Source organism: Tenrec ecaudatus, chromosome 10 (genome assembly GCF_050624435.1).
Source record: "Tenrec ecaudatus isolate mTenEca1 chromosome 10, mTenEca1.hap1, whole genome shotgun sequence".
Classification (NCBI taxonomy): Eukaryota; Metazoa; Chordata; class Mammalia; order Afrosoricida; family Tenrecidae; genus Tenrec; species Tenrec ecaudatus.
This window is the reverse complement of record NC_134539.1, coordinates 75,884,181-75,901,564: the sequence shown is the minus strand read 5'-3', so window position 1 is coordinate 75,901,564 and position 17,384 is coordinate 75,884,181. Positions and strand designations below refer to the sequence as shown.

The 17,384-nt window shown below is 54.4% G+C and overlaps 1 protein-coding gene across 1 annotated transcript; it reads left to right on the top strand.

Moving 5' to 3' along the window:
• Nucleotides 1-178: 178 nt before the first annotated feature.
• On the top strand, nt 179-17,384 carry PLPP7 (phospholipid phosphatase 7 (inactive)). Its single transcript, XM_075559088.1, has 2 exons — nt 179-931; nt 16,172-17,384. The coding sequence occupies exons 1-2, from the start codon at nt 481-483 to the stop codon at nt 16,534-16,536; spliced, it is 816 nt and encodes a 271-aa protein (XP_075415203.1). The 5' UTR covers nt 179-480; the 3' UTR covers nt 16,537-17,384.

Genomic DNA, 17,384 nt, shown 5'->3' with positions numbered 1-17,384 from the left:
TAGACCATTCAGGGGGAGGCTGGTAAACGCAGGGATTAGTCCAGGGCTCCACGTCTGCCCCAGCCACAGGCAGAGCTGAGTCCTGGGGAGCAGAAAGACTACATTTCCCAGAGTCACCCAAAGCCTGGGAAGGAGCCATTGGAAGATTTAAATAGCCCAGGCCCTGAGGCAGCCCGGTCACAGCTGTGTATGCAGCTGTCTCCCCTTAGTTCCATTGGCTCTGGCCTGGCATTGGTGGGCTCGATTGGTTGCCCAGCCTGGCACTGCCTCCCTCCTCGTCCCCCTCGAGCAAGTGGCAGTCAGAGGTAAACAACCATGTGTGCTCTTCCACTCTATAATTAACAGCCGGCGGTCGGCGGGGATCGGAGCAGGCAGGGGGCCGAGGACAGTGGTGGCTGGCGGCGGCGGCTGCTCTTGTCTTGGGAGAGAGGGCCCCTGGAGCCAGGTGGGCACTGGCCTTCTCTGTGTGAACCAGTTGCCATGCCAGCTTCCCAGAGCCGGGCCCGGGCCCGGGACCGAAACAATGTCCTCAACCGGGCCGAGTTCCTGTCCCTGAATCAACCCCCCAAGGGGGTCCCAGAGGCCCGCAGGACGAGCAGGCAGGCCCCAGGCCCATCGGCGCAGCCCCCACCAGCCGCAGAAGGCCCCCGGGAGCGTCGCCAGTCGCAGCAGCTGCCAGAGGAGGACTGCATGCAGCTAAACCCCTCCTTCAAGGGCATTGCCTTCAGCTCCCTGCTGGCCATCGACATCTGCATGTCCAAGCGACTGGGGGTGTGCGCAGGCCGGGCCTCGTCCTGGGCCAGTGCCCGATCCATGGTCAAGCTCATCGGCATTACAGGCCACGGCATCCCCTGGATCGGGGGCACCATCCTCTGCCTGGTGAAGAGCAGCACGCTGGCTGGCCAGGAGGTGCTCATGAACCTGCTTCTGGGTGAGTGTTCCCGGCTCACGGCCCTGCCAGGCCCCCCAGGACCAGTCAGCAGGGCCCCGGGGCCCTCAGAAACCGGCAGGAACTGTCATCTAATGAGGTTAAGCAGGAAAGGTGTCCCAGAAACAGGTTGTGGGAAGGGCACCAGGGGTACCCGGACCAGGGGACCCGAGGATGGGGGCCTCGAAAGTGCGGAGGCCCGGTGGAAACCACTGAGTGGGGGGACCAGAAAGGAGGACGGGGGCCTTTGAGGAACTGGTTGGAAGTCTGATAGGTGACCCAGCGGCCATGTCTCACCTGTGTAACCCGCCCCAGGGAAGAGGTCAGAGACTTCCACAGCCACAGGCAGCGTTATGATCGGTCTCCATGCCCACCCTGCTATGCTGCCCCTCACATCTGCTTGGTTTGGGGACCCTGTCCAGGATTCTCCACTGGGCTTGGGGGACCTGAGAGGTCCATCTAGGCTCACCCCTGCACTGAGAGGCTCTCCTTCCCCAAGGCAGCTCCTGCAGGAGGGGGCGTGGGTGGCCATTCGCCTGGTTTTTCAAAGCCACCAATGTTTCCAGCTTAGTGCTTGCCCTCAGTCAGTTGCCATGCCAGCACCATGGGGGGGTGGTGGAGTGCCCCTCACCTGCAAGGTGACTCCCACTCTGAGACTCCCTCTGGGTCCCCAAGGTGCTCTCTGAACTCTAGTCCAACCCCCACACCTGGCTCCTCCCCAGGGTGGCCACCCTTTTGGAGAGAGGCTGGGAGAGGAGGTCTCAGTGAAAGAAAAATCCACCAGGTGCCTCAGTTCCAAGTCTGTTTTCTGAGAAAGTTGTGATCAAGCATGTGTCTCCTGACTTGGGGTCTCCAAGAATCTGGGGGCTTCCTGCTGCCCTGGGTGAGGCTGGGGCTGCAGGGATGCTAGTCTGGCACGCTGGGGGCTTGCATTCTTATGACCCCATTCTTTGCAGTTGGCGACTTCCATGTTCCTCTCCTGAGCAAACAACCCCACCAGGCTGGGCCAGCCTCCTTCCCATTCTACAGATGAGGAAACGGAGGCACCTCCACAGGAGACAATCCGCTCAAGGCTCAGAAGCTGAGGAGACCTAGGGGGCCTGACCTCCAGGTCTCTTCTCCTGTGAGCCCCGTGGAGAGGGATAGGGAGGGGCAGAGAAGGGCAGTCAGGGTGTTGGGCCAGCAGGACTTCAGGGGCTATTCTCCTGGTCTGCAGTTTTCCCAGTGCTGCCTGGGGCGAGGCTGCCTGGTATCACAAGTTCCCTCAAGGATTAATCCCCCAGCCTCACTCTCTGCTTCCCAGGACCCCTTCAGCCTGCCCTTCCCCTAGGGCAGTCAAGCTGTGGTAGGAATGGTCACTGAGTGATTACTGTACTTCACCTTGGCCTGAGGCCTGACACCTTCACTTCTTACCTTCACCTCAGCCCCTTCAGGTTGAGGCTGCCAGGCCCTAGTCAGGCAGCTGCTTGCCCACAGTCAGGCATCTGAGGGAGCCAGGATGGGAGGTGGGAGCATCTCTCTAACTCTGCTTCGTATTTCTCCGAGGAGTGAGCTGGGGGACGAGCCTGGGCCTGGCACTCCAGGTGGGATGAAGAACAGGGATGGTGGAGCAGCCAGACCTGCCCAACCCCAGGCTCTCTTACAGGGGATGAGCTCCCCATAGCAGGAGGCATGCAAGCAAGCATCCTCTGGGCACCAACTAAAATAGCTCCACTCGAATCTTTTAAAAAAAATAATAAATCCATAAACATTTTCTTTTAAGAAAGTTTCCCCTGCCCAGAAGTTTCCTAACAAGAACTCACAGAGTGAGTTACGTGATGACCTGCTACGCTAAGCACAGGGTCAGCAGTTCGAAACCACCGGCTGCTCTGCAGGAGAAAGAGGAGACTTTCTACTCCCGTAAAGATTCACAGCCCCCCCCCAAAAAAAAAGATTCACAGCCTTGGAGACCCACAGGGGCTGTTCTAGGCAGTCCTATGGAGTCACTAGATGTTGGAATTGACACAAAGACAGTGGGTTTGTTTGTTTGTTTGTTTTAAAGAGAGAAACCACTTGTTGAGACCACTTTTTTGGCTCCTTCCAGCAATCAGACACGAAAGGAGTTTGCTCCGTAGGATGAAGGATCAGATCTGAGACGCCTCCCCTCTTAAATATGGATGGGACAGCAGGGTTGTTTTTTTTTGTTTTTTTTAAGTCGTTAGAAAAGTGAGCTATTGCATTTTATTACGTACCAAATACTACGGCCATCCCACCTTTTAAATATTTTTTATTTTTATGTTTCCCAATGACCTTTCATGATGAGTGTTAATATCCCTCATTGCACAGATGAGTAAACGGGGGCTCTGAGAAGTGAAGGGACTTGCTCACACCCAGAAGTAAGTAGCAGGTCTGAGACGAAAGCCCAGTTCTCCTGCGTGGGGGCCAGGCTGCGGAGGCTGAGGGACCCGGGGTCCCACCTGACTCCTGAAGCTGGTTTGCACGGAGGGAGGAGGTTTTCTGTCTGCCAGCACCTTTGGGGACGTTTTTGGGAACCCAGACCATCGACTAGGGGCCTGGGACAAAGCAGTCCCTAGCAGTCCCACGTGGGAGCCGGCAGGGTGGGAAGAGCCGGTCTGTGGGCCTGGGATCCCTTTTGCGGGATGTGGCTCCCGTCCCTGAGCTTGGTAGGAACAAAAGCTTCAGCAACAGCACCAGACAGGCTCTGACCCCACTGCCCTGGGACACAGAAGCACACCTGCTGAGCACCAATGCCAGGCTTCTCAGAGCCCTTTCGAATTGGGGGCCTGGGGGTGCTCTCAAACCTAGAGCACAGTTCTGAGGCCAACCTGGGCTTCTGCCAAGCCCCCGCGTTGCGCCTTACCTCCTGTGTAAACTCATTGCTGTTTCTGAGTCTCAGTTTCCGGCTTGTGGCAGGGGACTTCAGGGGAAAGTGTTTGGTATGGTGGCTGGCTTATGGCCCATGCCCAGGAAATGGCTGTGACATCACTGTGGTGGGAACTGCTGGAGAATGAGTGCCTCAGGGCTCTGCCCACTCACTCCAAGCACCAGGGCCCCCAGCAGAGCCCTGGCGTAGTCTCTGGGCTTGGGGCTGGGGCTTTCGGGATGTTTGCCACCTCAACTCGCCTGGGCTCCAAAGCGACCTCTTGGCGTTTGAGGAAATTGGTGCTGTGGTCACCGCTGGGCCTCTGAAGGGTCTCAGCCGGACCTGGAGGAAACACTCGGCACTGCTCTGTACACAGCCTCCCATCCCGCATGCACACTCACCCCCTGTGCACGTGGCCCAGAGTCCAGAAACCTCTCAGGAGGAAGGGGTCTTTAAAAAAAAAAAAACCCTCACTGGCCCCCAATAAAATGATTTAAAATAAAATAAAAGGCTGGGAAAAAAGAAAAAGAAAACAATGGGGGTTAGACACAATGTAAACAAAAAAATTGGATAACATTCATTCTCTGAGGCAGAACTATGCCTGCAGAATTAATGTGTGTCCCACCCAGCAAAGGGAATGTGGGGATGGAAAATGCACGCCAGTCTGAGGTTGTCAATTCTGAGGCTAAGACTATAAAAAATTGTATAAGAAAAGGCTGGAAGAAGCTAAAGTGACAAAAGTTGTATGATAGGTATATTTACAGCAATGATCAGGCCTCTTATTGTGCACAAGAAAAAAACATCATGAAATTTGATTTCCTGGCTTAGAGGTTTAGGGGCCTGATATCATGGAACATCCCAGCTGGTGGACTGGATAATAGGTGGAGCGCTTCTGTTCTACCTCTTGTTTTGATTATAGTGCCTTGGGTCCCACATATTGCAAGGGGCCATCAAAGATACAACGATTAGTCTCTATTGGTCTGAAGCAACAGAGGAAGAAAGGGAGTCGGGAACAGGAAGAGAATCTGGAATGTGGGACTGATTGCTGCCATGAACACCTGTCTCCCCTTTTCTGGGTCCAGAAGAACTGGAGGGAGCCCAGCCACCGTCACTGAAGACTGAGACCAAGGATCCCAGAGAAGAATTGCGCTCACAGGGCAGAGTGTAGATGAGGACTTCAAATTCTCCTGGACGCAACTCCCTCAACCCACGAGGTCTGATACACCCCTGGAACGATTGCCCTGAGATGCTATTTAAATCTTCAGGCAAAAATATGCTCCAGGTCTTTTTCAAACCAAACAGTAATTAACTATTTTTAAAGGTCTGCCTTGAACATTATGCCCTTAAAAAGAATTACCATGAATTAGGTGAAGGTTTATAGAGAGCAGCTCATCAGGTTGACATTCGACAATTCACGCACTCTACTCTTTAACGTACTATCAATACGGGATCAAACTGACTTGAGAGACTCTGTTGGAATCTTAGGGGGCAGTGAATTTATGTTAATAGAGGGGGGGGACTCAGAAAAGGAGGATGAGAATAGGTGCACACCCGTCGAATATAATCAATCTCATTAGATGGCATGTGCAGAAACTGTTGAATTGGTGAGTGTTTTGCTGTGTATATTCTCAACTCATAGTGACCCTGTGAGGCAGGATAGAGCTGCCCCTGCAGGTTCCTGGGGCTGTACCTCTTTCCCTAAGTAGAAAGCGTCATCTGTCTCCAGCTAACCCTCCACCAGGAAGGGCTCTTAACCCCTGACAAAAGCATGGACTGTATCACCAGCCAGTCCTGGGTGCAAATCCCAGCCCTGTTATGAAGCTTCCACAAATGACTTCCCTCTCTGAGCCTCAGTTGTCCACCTAGCCAGTGGATCATTAGGCCACTTCACTGAAGAATTGCCCATTAAGGGGCGCCCAGTGCTTGGCACCTAGTGATGCTCCCTTGCTGCTAGGGTTGAGACGATGGTCATCTTCATCTTCATTAGAAGTCCCGCTCTGCCCCCCCAACACCCACTCCAGGTCTCCCAAAACTCCTCCCCTTCTCCACCCCCACACCCCCAAAGGGACCCAGGCAGCAAGTGACTCACTCAGGTGGATGCGGGATTACCATGCCGATTCCGCATGGGAATGCTACTGTTGTTGAAATGGCCTCTCCATCGTTTTGTCTTGATCTATGTTGTTTATAAAATGATCTTTAGTGGTACATTTTTATGGGCGGGGGGGTATTCAAACAGTACAAAGATAGAAAAATGAAAAAGCTTCTCCCTTAGACCCCCTCCCAAAGGCTAACCTCTCCACCATTCAGGGAACACACCTCTGAGTGCTTCTCTGTGGGTGTCTTATAGCACAGCTTTCTAGAAGGGCGTACCTGGCTCCGCCTTGTTCTCAGGGCTGAACCGGGCTTGGGCCGGGAGGAGCTGTCTACTGTCCCTTTTGAAATCTGGGTCTCGCCTCCGAGAGCCCTCTGCTTCCGCCTGCACCAACCACTGCCCACCCCCACCCTCACCCTCGATCACCTCCCAGCATCTCCACCCACCCACCCAGCTCCTCAGCGGCCAGCTCTCCAGCTAGCCTGTCCCTCCGGGATGGATGCTTAGCTTGATCCCACGTCCTCACTGTCGGCAATGCGTCTTCCTTCTGCAATGACACGCACTAACTTTCCAGTAGTGGGCGCTGTCCACCCCCTCAGGGAAGGCTTTGAGCACCCCCAGACTTGATCGATTCCTGTAGTAAGGAGCTATCGTTTCCTCTGCCCTGATGCTACAGAGATTAACTAAGCAGTTGGGCAGGTGGGTGGCGTCTCAGCCGTCTACTGGGACCAGCTTTGGATGTCGCCTGCTTCTCCCGGCAGTGCTTGGCCGTCAGGTGAATGACTCAAAGGCCATTGATCCTTAACCCCCTGGGATTTTGATCACTCCCATCCCAAGAGTCTTTGGAGGCAGCCGGAGGGAGCCTTAGTGCGTGGATTCTCCGGGTGAAAGAAGTTAGGGAACTTACTCAGAATCACTCGGGACAGGAAAATTAGAGAGAGCCCAGGTCGCACATCAGCTGCCTGGCATCTTGGGCCCAAGTGGCCGGGCTCTGGTCAAAGTCAAGGGTTTCCTGGTCCAGAGACGCCCGACACATACAACACACATACGCCAACGACTGGATTTCCCTTCAACCTCCAATTCTGCTCCCCACACACTCCCCAAGGACTGTGTTCTTCTGGCACGGGGCCCTACTTTCTTTCTCTCTGTTATCAGAAAATTCAGGTAACAAAAAATTCGCCATTTTAACTATGGTGACGTGTCAATCCGGTGAAGATGGATTCTATCTGCTACACTGTGTCCCTTCCATCATTATCTGTTGTCAAGCGTTTCCACCACCCCGAGCCGGAACCCTGAGCCCTGGTGGCACAGTGGGTTAAGCATTGGGCTGGCTGCCAACCATGAGGTCAGCAGTTTGAAACCGACCAGCTGCTCTGCAGGGAAAGGATGAGGCTTTCTACTCCCACACAGAAATACAGCCCCAGAACCCCACAGAGCAGCTCTCCCCTGTCCTCTAGGGTTGCTAGGGGTCAAAATTGACCTGATGGCAGAGAGTTTGCTTGAGAAGTCGAAACTCAGTGTCCCTTCCTCAATAGCTCTTCACTTCCCCTGCCCAGCAGGCCCTGGTCAACATGAGCAGCTTTGGCCTTTTGGATCCAAAGTCTTTCACTCAGCACCATGTTGCCAAGGCTCATCCATACTGTAGCACGTGTGTGTGTTCATTTTACAAGAACACATCTAAGTGATATGTGTTTGTGGCAGGGGAAGAATCATTAGCGCTAGAAAAAGATGGCTTAAAGACCTTCACCTCAAGCGTTCCCTCAAGGAGAAGCACTGTGAGCAGTTAGCACAGAGCCTTCTAGACTCTCTCTCCCCGCTCTGAAGGCAAACACATCTATTTGCACATGTACATGTATACAAAAGGGGGAGTCTTGTTTGCTATTGGTTCTTGCTGCTTCCTCAGCCCCCTAACTCCCCTTGGGTGTTCATCAATACCGGCACTGCGGTGGCCACGGAGCTGCACTGTCTAGACTTGCCCCACTTGTTCCGTCTCTGTCCGCTGAAGGGCAAGGGGTTGTTTCACATTTTTCGATGTTATAAATAACAGTGCAGTGGACATCCTTAACCACGAGTCCCGGACGGTCCTTAATTATTTCCTGAGGAAACGCTCCCACAAACAAAACAGCTGAGTCAAAGGGAAACACATCCTCAGCTTCTGAATGCCAAACACCCTTCCAGAAGTCTGAACCAATTTCCACGCCCTCAGGCTCGGTCCCAAGCTCCAAAGGAAGTTGGAAAGGGCAGATTTGAAGCAAAGCAGGGTCCACTGCCTTTGCTCACAGCCCCAGCCAGCCAGGGATACCCACTCTCAATCCATGCCCTTGCCAGCCAGCCAGCAAGGAGCATGCTTCATGCCCATTTTCACTCCATTGCTTGACCATAGCGGAACCCACAGCCTTGCCCCATGCCACCCTCCAGTCCCCAGCCCTCAAGCCTCGCCCTCCAGGGAAAGGCAGCCCACATCAGAGCCACGTGTGGTCACCTCAGCCCTAGGCAGCCACACACATGCAACCACTAGCAGACAGGGGGTGCCCTAGAATTGCTGAGCCCAACGCTTCCATGATAGCGGCCTGCCTCGAAAAGTGCGCTGGTTGCTACCGTGTCCTGGAGGTCCCGCCAGCACTCTGGTTCCTTGGTGATGATGGATCTTGAGGGCTTCTGAGTCTGAGAAGAGGGGTGGGCCCTGTAGCAGGTTCTCTCCAGGCTGGGAGTAGCAGCAGGCCTTCGGGACGGTAGAACTTGGAAGAACTGGGTTTCCCACTCATGAAGTCCAGGAGGGTCTCAGGATATTGGAGATTGTCGGGGTGGGGTGAATGTGAGCACTGCTGTCTCCTGATGTTGGTCACAGGCACTGATTATGGAGATTTGGGGGCTCGAGGCCCTCAGAGAAGGAGCCTCATTATATCAAAGAGGCTCAGAGGGATGGACGTACCCAAGGTGATGTGTCCCCAGAAGCTGACATTGATGTAGTCTCTCTGTAGTCTACTTCAAAAAGCAGAGTCCCCGTGAAGCTAAGTGATCCACCCCTGGTGTAGCCCTGAGCAGCTCTCCTGACCTTGGGCCCTGAGTTTCCTGCCAAACTGGGCCTTCTCCACTTGAGGGGCCTCTTGCTCCCCTCTGAGTCCAGGGGGGAAGGTAGGTCAGGGGACCGACGGAGCCATGTGAACAGAATTCACAGAGCCTTGAGTGATGGCCCCATTTGCTTCTATTTCTGGGTTTCAGACTTTGTGCCGATGGTGTCAGAATCGCAGTCACACCGACTGCTGGTCCTGCTGGGGGAGGGGAGACTCCCTGTGGAGGCAGCAGCAGGGCCAGGGGAGCCTGGGCCCAGGAAGTAGCTGGTGGGAGGCCCCCTGAGAAGCTGCCAATCTTCTCCTTCCCAAACTCAGCCACATCTGCAGTGTGGCGAGCTGGAGAGTCCACGGGCCTGACCACGTGGCTGTTTCAGTGTTTGCCTCTGTCCATCTGCCCCCTCAATGCTGCGTTTCCAAGAGCAGGGACCTTGCCAGCCTGGTTGGTCAGTCCTCAGCCTGGCTCAGCACCTGGCATACAGTGGTGCCCTGGATCTGGTGGTCGAGCGACGGAATTAAATCGACACAAGGATGGGCCAGGCTAGCTGGAAGAGCAAAGTCTGGCCCAATGAGTCCCTCCCTGAGGGCCACAAGAAGAGAAGGGGCTAGTCTCCACTTCATTATGACCTCAAGAGGAAGCGCCTGCCAGAAATAGCAGGGGCTTCCCAACATGTATGGTCTTCGTATCTTAAGACACAGGGCAGCCTCAGAAGCTGGGGAGTAGGGGGACCTGAGAGCTGAGCTAGTTTGTCCCACTCCCAGCTTGGGCCAAAGCAGTGCCTCCTTCAGCGGTGTATGTTTTCATCAGGAAGAAAATATGGTTTGCCACCAAAAATGTGAAACGTGTGTGTCTAGCTTAATTCTTGGGCCTGTAGATTCCATGCTGAGAAATTAGAGCTTTCATGCACTTAATCAGAAACCCTGATCTAAGAACAAGTAGTTCTTATGACGTGGCCCTGCTCAACGCTTGCCCTCGTGAAGTGATCACTGAGGATATGGGTGCTATATCAGAGTGTGTGGGAAAACCAGATGGTGCCCGGCTATCAGAAAGAATAGGGCCTGGGGTTTTAAAGGTTTGTCTTAAGACAAGCAGCCATCTAAGTGAGTTGCCAGCTAAGTCCGCACAGAAAGAACATACTAGCCCGTGTGACCCATGGATCGTAAAGAATAAAATCCAAGAGCAGAGGCGGGAGATGAGAGCTCATGTTCTGAGCACCTGATGTGCCGAAGGCCATGAATGACAATGAAAGCCCAAAATCTATTTGCAGCGTCTCCGCGCAGAGTAAGCCTCCCCTTCACGCTCTCGTGCATGAGCTAGGCACGTGAATAGTCTGGTCCTCAGACAGCGTACATTCGAATGCAGCTTGCTGCAGACATCATTCGGTTAAAAGTTGACACTGTATCATCTGTTTTCCCTTCTGACTCATTTTTAATTTCTCTTTCTGGTATCTTTTGCTTTCTTTTGGATTTTTCTGCGTTTTATTTTGTTGCTGTTGGGGATTTTTTGGTAGTATTTTCTTGATATGAAACCAGGATAGGCAATCCATAGAGATAGTAAGTAGATGAATAGTTCCTCGGGGTGATAGCATGGGAGATGGGGCGGGGGAGGGAGCCAGAAATAATGGGTACAAAAATGAAGAAAATGTTCTGAAATGGATCGATCGCGGTGACCATTGTGCAACTCCTTTCAATGTATTTATACCATTGAATTGTATGGTACATGAATGATATTGCCAATCCAACTGTTAAAAACAGTTGGAGCGTCTGGGGGGGTGGAGGCACAAGCCTTGCTTGCCTCCAGCCAGTCCGCCAGAGTGAGACGGACAGCCTGTTCCCTTTGTCTGTCATCATGGTCTTAGCAACCCTCTGTGGGCACTCACGCTGGATCACAGTGTCCGTAACACAGATGGAGACCTTGTCTGCTTGGAGTTGACATTCACCTGGAAGGTGGATATGGAACCAGTAGCTACTTGCCCCAGACGGCAGAATTGTACAGCCCCTCTGGGACTCGATGTGGCACCGCCTTTAAAAGCTAGAAATAGAAATACCACATGATCCAGCGCTCCTACTTCTAGGCCTCGAAATAAGAGCAATGGCATGACTAGACATGGGTACCCCATGTTCTGTGCAGCAGTACTCCCAGCAGCAAACAGTGGAAAACCAAACCAAGTGTCCATCAACGATGAATGGATGACCATCAGTGGATCTTTGAACCAACCAACTGTGGGACATGGAGGAGCTGACCCGGGTAAAGGGGAAGTGGCACACAATATGCAGGTAGTCAGGTTGCTGGGCCAAGGCAAAAGACAGCCATTGAGAGTGAGCCAGAATAAAGGACCCCTGGGAGCAGGGGAGGGAGGGGAAAAGGGGGAGCTGATAGCAAAGAGTTTGAGAAGAAAGCAAATGTTTTCAAACTGACTGTGGTAGCAATTGTACAATACTGCTTGATGTGATTGAACTATAATGTTATATCTGTAAGAACTCCCAATAAAATTATTTTTAAAAAGACAAAGGACATCAGTAAATGCAATCACACATATAGTCCAGCAACAGCAGTAACAATTTACAGTAATTTGTGAGTAGATATATAGGTGATATATATGCTAAATGGGTGAGGGGTGTCATATGGAATACACCCATGAACATATATAGGTATGGTATGTGTGTGTATATATGTATATGTGTGTGTATATATATATATATATAGAGAGAGAGAGAGATCTCCACATGCATACTTTCAAATGCATATATATAACCACATATGGGGAGGACAGGCCTTGAAACTACATAGACATTGCGACTGAACTAGTGAACTTGAAGGTTAAGAGCCATACCTTAGGGGAGGTCAAAGTCAATTAGCAAAGCGCAATCCATAAACACATTGCTCTACATCCTAGTCCGGTGGGTAGCGTTTGAGGTCTCAGAAGCTTGCACCCCGAGAAGCAGCTCTTCCCGCCTGGAGCAGAGAAGAACAAAGGAAGAGGGAAAACTCAAGGAAGAACGGAGTCCACAGGACGAATGCCCCGCATGAACCACGGCCTTCTCCTCTGAGACCAAGGGAAGTAGGCGGTGCCTGGCTACCACTGCAACCACGCTGAACAAGAGCACAGCAGAGGGTCTCAGTCAGAATGGGTTCTTCAATATCTATATAGGGATTCAGAGATGAGACTCCTGCGCTGAGAAACCGCTCCAACTGGAAACCGCAGCCCTCTCAGAGACGGGACAACAAAACAGACAATGTGCCCCTCAGAATAATCAACTCCTGCAGAATTTGCCCCAAGTCAAAGATGCAAAGTCAGGGAGGGGCAGGAGATCTGGTGACTGGAAATGACGTGTGTGCTCGGGGAGGGAATCAGGAGAGGGCGGCCACTAACATCACAGAATGATGTGTGCATGAGCTATGGATGGAGAAGACTAGCTTGCTTTTGAAAATAATAGTCATTTGTCCTCACTGCTCCCGGCAAGGTTAGTGGTTCAAACCCAGCCAGTGGCTCTGCGGAAGAAAGATTTGGCAACCCACTTCCTTAATTCAGTCGACAGATAGCCAAGAAAACCCTGGAGGTGCCTGCTCAGTCACACAGGGCGCTCTGTGAGGGGCAGTCGACTCAGTGGGGCAATAATCATTTGCAAGCTGCTGAGTTTGATTTTGTTTGGGGATGAGCAATCTGGTCACCAGAGGATAGGTGACCCCCATCTTCCGGCAGCTACAGAAAGCATGCTTTGACCCAACTCAGGGCAGTTTTGCATTTGCACTGTGGGACTGGAGGAGATTGAAAGGACCATGGACTGCTAAAAGGACAAACCGATCTGTATTGGACAAGGTAGGCCAGAGCGCTCCTTCGAGGTGAGGATGGGAAAACATAAGTCTTACTCACTTCAGACAGATTGTCAGAAGAGACCAGTCCCTGCTGAAGGACATCGTGTTTGGTAGAGTGGAAGGGTGGCGAAAAAGAGGAAGACCCCTGACGAGATGGATGGACACAGTGGCTGCATCCATGGGCTCGGGCAGAGGAAGAATTGTGGGGTGGCGCAGGACCGGGCAGCGCTTCTTCTGTTGTGCATCGGGATGCTATGGGTCGGAACCAGTACCTAACAGCAGCAACCAAAGCAAGTGCCTGTCACTGGGTCCCCATGTGCTTCACTGTAAATAGGAATATATACGCAGCATATACACATGTCTGCCTACAGATGTGCCCATATGAGCACCATAGGTACATAAGTATATCTTCCTATATGCATACAGATATTCATAGCTGTGTAGCCACATGTGTAATTGGTGGTTGTTACTATTGCAAATTTATATCATTTATCCAAAAGAAATGCCCTTTATTCTTCGTGTCTTAAGAACTTGCTGTTAATAAGTAGAGGAGCTGGTGCCCTTTTGAATCTGCCTGTGATTCCAGAGTCTGCTCGTTGGGCCCTCCCGCACCCCGCTGTGGAGTCCAGCCTAACCCTTAGTCACCCCAGGTGACATGGGGGCCGGCCTCGGAGGGCTTACTCAGCTGTAATCTCCATGGGAGCATGTTGGGGCTGTGATACCGGCTGCTCTTTCCATCAGCAGCCTGGTGCTTACCCAACCCCTAAAAGGAGCAGGCCCGACACCCCAAGTCATCGCCTGGGAACTCGCAGATGACAGATGGGCCGCCCTGCCCTGGAGAGGCCCGTCTGGCTCCTTTCTCTTGGCCTCCTGCCTCAGCTCTGCCAGAAGTCACAGATCCCAAGGGTATCAGATGCAGCCACCTCCTCCTCCTCCTGCCCGTCCCATCTCCTGTCGGGCCTGTGACCTCCACGGACTTCAGAAGGCTCCAAGCCTGGGCCTGGGCCTGGGCCTGGGTCTGGGTCTGGGTCAGGGTCAGGGTCAGCAGCACACGCAGGCTGGCCAGCTACTCACCTCCCAGTTGCCTGCACCTGTTCCAGGCTGAAGGCCGGCCTCCAGGGAGCCGGTTGCCATGACAACGTGGGGAGTGTAGCAGGCAGTTCTCTCCCTTCCTCAGACTCTGCCTCCCTCCCTCGGGCCTTAGTAGCCAGGGCGGGGCAGTCATCCAGCAGCCCTGTGGCTGCTGAGAGGGGCAGGAGCCATCAGAGGGACAGGGTGCAAATTCCAAACCGAGAGGCCAGACTCCGAGCAGCACCTACGGCGGCCAGGAGGAGCCACAAGCAGGGAGGGCCGTGCTATTGGGACAGGGCCTGAAAGTTCGGCCTCTCTCAAAGCTGTCAAGCCGGTCTGACTCATAGCAACTCTATCGGACAGAGCGGAATGGCGAGGGGATGAGATGGCATCTCCTGAGGCAGCCTCATCTTCCCCCCGCAGAGCAACTGGAAGGCTGGACCGGCCCACCCTGGGGCTAGCCTGCGATGGTGTCACCCACAGCATCACCAGGACTCCGGTGGTACACCGCACAGATTTAAACCTATCCTTTCACTTTCTTTCTTGTCAGTGTTCTCCAATGCACATCTACTAACCCATTTTTTACGATGGTTTGTTGTTTCTTTCTGAGCTATGGACAGTTTTCTGGGCATGCCCGGAGAGCCAGCCTGCATTCCACTGTCCTTCAGCCTAACTGAGTCCTTCAGGTGCTCAGGGGACCAGCTCATCCCAGCGCCATCATGACTTTAGCCCTGTCTTGCATCTCGGGGAGCCCTTCCATCCTGGGCAAAGCCAAGCCAGGTGATCCCCCCAGCAGGCACAGTGCCAGGCTCCCTCCCAGCAGTCCTGAGAGGGACATGCTCCCTGTCTCAAGCTGGCAGGGGAGGCAAGCGAGGGAGTCATCCAAGGTTGCACAGTCCAGAGGCTCCCGGGTCGAACCCACACCAGTGACTGTGATACCTGGTGTTTCACCACCCACAGCACTGCCCATTTCCTCCTCGCCGTCACCCGGTAAGGGACTTACAGGTGCTGTGACCTGATGGGGGTCAAGTAAGGCCCCATGAGACCAGTTGTTTGAAGGATGGGGATGCGTGTGGGGCACCCGTGCAGGACTGTCCACTGTCAGGGCATCTGCCTTTGGGGTGTCACCTGGCCCTGTGGATGCACCCCACCCCCATATCAGAGGGTTTGCCTAGAGTTTCACACATGGGCTATCTAGCAGCCACTGTGATTCGCTGTGAAGCTGGAACCCGGAGAGCCAGGCCAGCCCCTCTGTGCCACACAGCAGGACAGGGGGCAGAAGCGGAATGGAGCGCCAGGTCTTCCAAGTGCTCCCCAAGGGGGGAAGGCACCCAGCAGGCTAGAATCCCTGCTCCGCTCTGCTGACCATGAGCCTCGGGCCAATGACTCAGCGGGTGCTCGGTGCTGGCGCTGTCTGTCCAGCACTGGGTGTAGATGGAAGATTAAATCAGGCATAGCCTTGGCCTCTGCCAGGGACGGTGTTTGCGGGGAGGCGCAGAGTTCTTGGGACAGGTGGCCAGGGCCCGTGAAGGCGAGCACAGTGAGAGTCTGGGCTGGGCTGGGCAGCAGGGAAGGCTTCCCTGAGGAGGTGCCATCTAAGCTGAGACCTGAAGGAGGAGGGAAAGTGCCTGTGGGGGAAGGAAAGGGGCTGGGACATTCAGGAAGGAGGGGCAGCAGATATGAATGTTCAGGGGCCTGGGGCTTTGGCGCACCCCCTGTGAAATGGGGATGACCCTCACAGCCTCACCTTCAGGGCTGCCGTGGGCTTTTAATGCAGTCATTTCAGAAAATCGCCCACCCCAGGGCTGCCCTCTCTCCCTCCCTCCCTCCCTCTCAGGACCTCATGCTTTCCCATGATACCTCTGACCACTCAGGCCTCCGTTCACATCTCCCAGACCAAAACACCAAGCCACTTGCCGGTCAGTCCAGCTCCCTGGTGACCTCAGTGGGGTTATGTGTGCCCTGATATTTCCAAGGGCTGATTGTTTGGGGGAAGTAGATCTCTGGGCCTCTCTTTTAAAGTGCCTGTGGGGGGATTTGAACCACCGGCCTTTTGGTTAGCAGTCAAGTGCTTAGCCGTTTGTGCCACCCAGGGACCCCTAGACACCTCTCTGCCAATGCGCAGAGTGGGGGCCGTCCTGGGGAATAAGAGAGAGATGTAATAATGGGACGTGTGCCCTAGGGCAGGGGGTGAGAGCGCCAAAGCTGGGTGGAAGGGCGAGGTGGCCAGGTGGGGGAAGAGATGGGAGCCAGGCCTGGGCAGCCTGGCCGGGGAGGCCCCGGAAGTTGGATGGCTTTGATGACCCTGTGCCTGTGACGCTGCCCACAGCCCTGCTCCTGGACATCATGACGGTGGCCGGCGTGCAGAAGCTCATCAAGCGGCGGGGTCCCTATGAGACAAGTCCCGGCCTCCTGGACTACCTCACCATGGACATCTACGCCTTCCCGGCTGGGCACGCCAGCCGCGCCGCCATGGTGTCCAAGTTCTTCCTCAGCCACCTGGTGCTGGCCGTGCCCCTGCGCGTGCTCCTGGTGCTCTGGGCCTTCTGCGTGGGCCTGTCGCGCGTGATGATCGGACGCCACCACATCACGGATGTCGTCTCAGGCTTCATCATCGGCTACTTCCAGTTCCGCCTGGTGGAGCTGGTCTGGATGTCCTCCAACACCTGCCAGATGCTCATCTCGGCCTGGTGAGCTGGCCGCCCACACCTTCCCCGGGAGGCGGGGCTCCGGGGGCTGTGGAGGGGCCCAAGGAGGACACGGAGGTCGGTCGGCGAGGGCCACTGAGGCAGCAGCCCCACAGCTGGAGTCAGCCACTCACAAGTCCTCTTGGAGGCAGGCGACCCCCAGCAGACTGGCCCCTGGTGAGTGCTGTGTTGGGTCGTGCTGCGCAGGCTGGCGGGGGCCCAGCCTTGGAGACTAAGCCTCTGCTGGGGAGAAGACAGGCGAGAACCAAGGTGACGGGAGAGGGGAGGGATCTGGTCTTGTCCTCTTGTCGTCATCCCTGTTGAGCCTTTGGCTGTGCCCCTCATGCTCAGCAAAATACCCCAAGCCCCTCCACCACCCAGTGCAGGTGCCCAATTTCACGAGTGATCATCGACCGCTAGCTTAGGGCAGCTCCAAAGGCCGACTCGCGGGCCACCAGCCTGCGAGATTCGGTCGGGAGGAAGGACTCCTGTCAAACATATTTGGACAACGCTTCTGTGTGGTCCCCATACCCAACAGTGGTCTTCCTGGGCTGAAAGGCTCTGATAAGTCTTGGGGCCAAGCTTCTGGTGGCACCTTGGTCCCCAAACTTATTTAAACACAGAACCCTTTCCTCAAGGAACGACTGCTCACTCCCTGAGAACGCTGCTGTCCCAAGTGCCCTTTGGGAGATGCGGTCCCTGGATCCAAAGGGCCTGGGGCTTGAGCTGGCCTCTCCCAGGTGCTCCCTGCCCACCGCAGCCTGTGGACAGCTACATCAAGTGCTGGCTCTGGACCATGGGCTTCGGTGCCACGTTGGCCCCAGGGGCCAGACTCCATATGACCTAATAGGTCAT

Coding starts and splice junctions, on each gene's coding strand:
- PLPP7 (XM_075559088.1), top strand. CDS start 481: ATGCCAGCTTCCCAGAGCCGGGCCCGGGCCCGGGACCGAAACAATGTC. Junction 932..16,171: donor GCTCATGAACCTGCTTCTGG/GTGAGTGTTCCC, acceptor CGCTGCCCACAG/CCCTGCTCCTGGACATCATG.